Below are 4,422 nucleotides of genomic sequence, written 5' to 3'. Positions count from 1 at the left end.
CAAAAACCACGTTTTCTTTTAAGTTATCTTTGCTTTTCCTAATCTTGCTAAAATTAATCAATCTTGCTATAAATTACACTAGTTACTTTTTAGTTTGTTATAGTGACATTAGTTTCATTATTATCAGTGTTCGGTTTCAACTTTGCACCCCGGTTTCGATAAAATCAGCATCCAACCACGGCGTTGAATTCTCGACCGCATGGCATGCATGTGCTTAACCTAAAAATGATTTACTTTTACCGCGCTTCTGCAAATTAAGTTTATATAGACTCGAATAAATAAATATAACTGTGATAATAAAATTAATGTGAATGTAAATATAGTGAATTTTACGATTATGTAATAAATATAAATTATAATAACGAACATAGAAAATCACTTGAATTTTCCCAGCTATCCACATCCCAGTATTTGCAAACGTTTCGTCATCTAGCTTTGTACATAATATTCGGTCCTTCGAGCCGGATTCTGGATAGTTTTGTTCAAATTTAACGCAAAAAATACTGTGAGTGAGTTTAGTGAAATTCCGGAAAGCCTGTGCGCGTTTGGCAACTCCGACGCATTGTCGAGTACCTGAAAAGTGTACTGCGTTGGTGGAAAGGCAGATTAGGACCTCTAGTGCGAAAATCTACCTGTGTCATTCGTGTGCACAGCGTAGCAAGTGGTTACCCCGATCAAACTTCAACTCAAGGTCACCGTACTTCAGTTTCATCGCAGCAGCTACGCTAACGCATCTAACAAACTTGTCAGTTCGCTCCTTTTATATTTCTAGTTATCGCCAACTTACATCTTTTCCTCGCACTTATTCTCTTTCGATATCTTTCAGATTATTCACGATGTCTGCCAAATATCTGCTGGTGTTTGAGACTCATATTGGTGCCCTCAACTCCATGGTAAATGAAGTCGGTAACGGCGAGTACAATGTTATTCAACCAATCGACTGCGAAGTCAAGCTCGAGGTGCTTGAGACTACCTGGAATAAGATCGCCGACGCCAACGATAAACTCACCGGCTGTCAAGACATAGACATTACGCACAACTACTTTAAAGAAGGTCGATACACCAAGGCGGTAAGTCGCTACGTTTTGGTCAAAACTGCGCTCAAGCGCCGCATTGCCGAGATCGAACCTCGTCAAGCTCCTATCTCGCCTCATAATCGAACCGTGAACGAAGCATTCGCATATCGTCCATCTCTGCCTACGATTCAACCTCCAAAATTCAACGGAGAACTACTAGAATAGCAGTCATTCAGGAACAAGTTCATATCTGTTGTCAACAAGGACGGCGTCAGCGAGGTTGACAAAATGCATTACTTACTCCAGAGCTTACAGGGCACTGCATACTCCCTTATTGCCAACGTGGATATCACAGAGACTGCATTTGCTACGGCGTGGCAAACTTTGACCACCAGGTACGAGAACAAGCGCGTATTGATCACAGCTCAACTCAATAAATTGTTCAGCCTACCCAAGATGGCGTCGTGATCCGCCAAGGAGGTCAATAACCTCATCAACACCATTTCTGAGGTTCTGAATGCCCTGAGGTCCCTCGGATCACCAGTTGATCACTGGGATCACATCATTGTCCACTATATCACGCAAAAATTGGACCCTCAGTCTCGAGAAGACTGGGAATCCACACTTGGAGTTGCTACCGACTTTTCATCTTACGAGCGCATCAAAAGCTTCCTGCTCGCTCGTGCATGAGCCCTTGAAGCTATGGAAGGACGCCTTCCAGTCAAATCACATGACTCCAAGCTTAATAAAAAAACCGCGCATGGATCCAAAACCTCGTTCGCGTATGTCCATATGGCCAGTTCATCACCCAAGAACACTACCTCGACCACTGGACAGTCTTCTACCACTCAATCATCTCCTGGACAAACCTCTGAAGCATCTCCAAGATCTCGAAGTCCTTGTTCATGCTGTGGTGAAGCTCATTTCATCGTATCATGCCCATCGTTTCAAAATTTCTCGCCGAACGAGCGTCATCAGCGAGTCGTCTTCAAGGCGTTGTGCCTCAACTGTCTTGGATCACATTCGGTCGAGAATCGTCATAGCGAAAAACGTTGTCGTCGTTGCGAAGCCAAGCATCACTCCATGCTACACGATGCTACGCTTCTCAACTCACCATCAACTTCATCTAATTCACCCAGAAACTCTCAAACCACTGCCTCACAACAGTTGGCTCCGAATTCGTCATTCTGACTACCTGACTCATCTGCTAGGACACAACCATCAACATCGTCATCGCCTATCGCCGCATCACTACTCTCATCGCAACAAGCTCGTTCTTCATGCAACGCAGCCTCAACATCAAGACCTTTGGTGTTGCTGGCCACAGCTCAAGCTTTCATTATATCGCCTACTCATCGTCCTCAAACAGTACGTCTGCTGATCGATCCAGGGTCGGAGCTATCGTTAATCTCGCAGCAGCTCGCCCACCGACTTGATCTCACGTCTTCCGAATCCCGCATCCCAATCATAGGAGTAGGAAGCGTGCCATCAGGATCAACCAATGGTGCTATTCTCATTCTGACGACCAAGTTGATCTACGTGCTCACGTACTGCCGTCTCTTACCGTCGAATTGCCCCCAGTCGTCATCACAAGTCAATCCTGGCATCACATCGCAGACTTGGAGCTGGCTGATCCGGGTCACCTATCTCCAGGTCGGATAGACATCCTCATCGGAGCCGACTCCTATGGTCGAATTATCAAGCCTGGAGTAATCACAGGAAACTCGGGTCAGCCTATCGCTATTCAGACTATCTTCGGATGGGCAGTTCTTGGTCCTGCTGGTCCATCTTCTACCACCGAGCCTGCTCACCAAGGTCATCTTATCTCAAACTCGCAGCTTTACGAACTCGTCTCGAGATTTTGGAAGTACGAGGAAGTTCCATCCTCTCACCAAGAGTCTCTCAGTGCTGGAGAAGCTGAGTGCGAAGCTCACTTCATCTCCACTCACTCTCGCGACAGCTCAGGTCGCTACATCGTGCGCATGCCCTTCAAACCCAACGTTCCTCCACTTGGACACTCGAAAGGCATCGCTTAATGATCTCTATCTCTCCTACTTAATCGCTTCTCTCATCAACCCAACCTTCATCGATTGTACACGGAGTTTCTCACCGAGTACGAGTCTCTGGGCCACATGGAGCAAGTTCAATCGCCAAATGCTCCAGCCGATGCCTATTATTTGCCACATCACGGTGTAATGCGCAATAACAAGATCCGTGTGGTGTTCAACGGCTCCAGCAAGACGACATCAGGCTACTCAGTCAATGAACTACTTCATGTTTGTCCCAAGACGCAGAATGATATCTTAGCCGTGCTGTTGTATGTCCGTCGCTATCGCTTCATCTTCACCACTGACGTGGAGAAGATGTTTCGTCAAATTCTCGTCCATCCTGATGACCGCAAGTTTCAACGCATCCTGTGGATTGACGAACACTCACAAACTCAAGAGTTTGAGCTCTCCACCGTAACTTACGGAACTACTTCAGCTCCTTATTTGGCAGGCCGCACCCTGAAGCAACTACTGCTCGACGAAGGTCACGACTTTTCTCTGGCTACTGAGCCGTTCGAAAGGGGAAGTTATGTCGACGACATTACCGGCGGTGCTGATGATCTCGACTATGGCGACGCAAATTGAAGAAATATGTCTACGAGGATGCTTTTCTCTGGCTAAGTGGAAGAGCAACCATCCCGATTTCTTCAAGCTTCTCTCATCTCATGAACCGGGGTCAGAGACTCATGAATTCAGCGAGTCAACCTCAAAGATTCTGGGTTTCGCCTGGCAGTGTGCTCCAGATCTGCTCAAATTTAATGGCCAGTCCATACAAAGAGCTGCAATCACCAAACGCACCATCTTATCTGAAACGGCTCAACTATTTGATCCTCTGGGTTTGATCTCGCCAGTCATTGTCCGGGCCAAAATCCTGATGCAAGATTTGTGGCAAGAAAAGGTCGGATGGGATGATACGCTAACTCCGCAAATCATTCATCGCTGGACGACATTTCGCGGTGAACTATCTCAACTATCTCAGCTAGCAATCCCTCGGTGGCTCAATCTACGCGCTGATAGCTCGAGAATCGAGATTCACGGGTTTTCAGATGCATCTCAAGTTGCAATGGCTGCTGCTGTCTACCTCAAAGTAACGACTTCCAAGGGATCATCAACAGTAACCCTCGTCTGCTCCAAGACTCGAGTTGCGCCTCTGCATCGCATCACAATACCACGATTGGAACTACCAGCCGCTCTGCTACTGTCAAAACTTGTCAATCGTGTTCAATCAACTCTACAGCTTCAACACGTCTCTGTCACATTGTGGACTGACTCTACTGTAACCCTAGCTTGGATCAACAGTGATCCAATGCGCTGGAAGGAGTTCGTGAAGAATCGAGTGCAAGGGATTCAGCAAACCT

The 4,422-nt window shown here is 46.6% G+C and overlaps 1 protein-coding gene across 1 annotated transcript; it reads left to right on the top strand.

Annotated features, from left to right (window-relative positions):
- Positions 1-2,296: 2,296 nt before the first annotated feature.
- Positions 2,297-3,052, top strand: LOC130668915 (uncharacterized). The gene is made up of 2 exons (XM_057471436.1): positions 2,297-2,384; positions 2,547-3,052. The coding sequence occupies exons 1-2, from the start codon at positions 2,297-2,299 to the stop codon at positions 3,050-3,052; spliced, it is 594 nt and encodes a 197-aa protein (XP_057327419.1).
- The last annotated feature ends 1,370 nt before the right edge of the window (positions 3,053-4,422 follow it).

The sequence above is a fragment of the Microplitis mediator genome, chromosome 5, assembly GCF_029852145.1.
Source record: "Microplitis mediator isolate UGA2020A chromosome 5, iyMicMedi2.1, whole genome shotgun sequence".
Classification (NCBI taxonomy): domain Eukaryota; kingdom Metazoa; phylum Arthropoda; class Insecta; order Hymenoptera; family Braconidae; genus Microplitis; species Microplitis mediator.
Note: the sequence above shows the minus strand (reverse complement) of the source record. Positions and strands in the feature narration are given on the sequence as shown.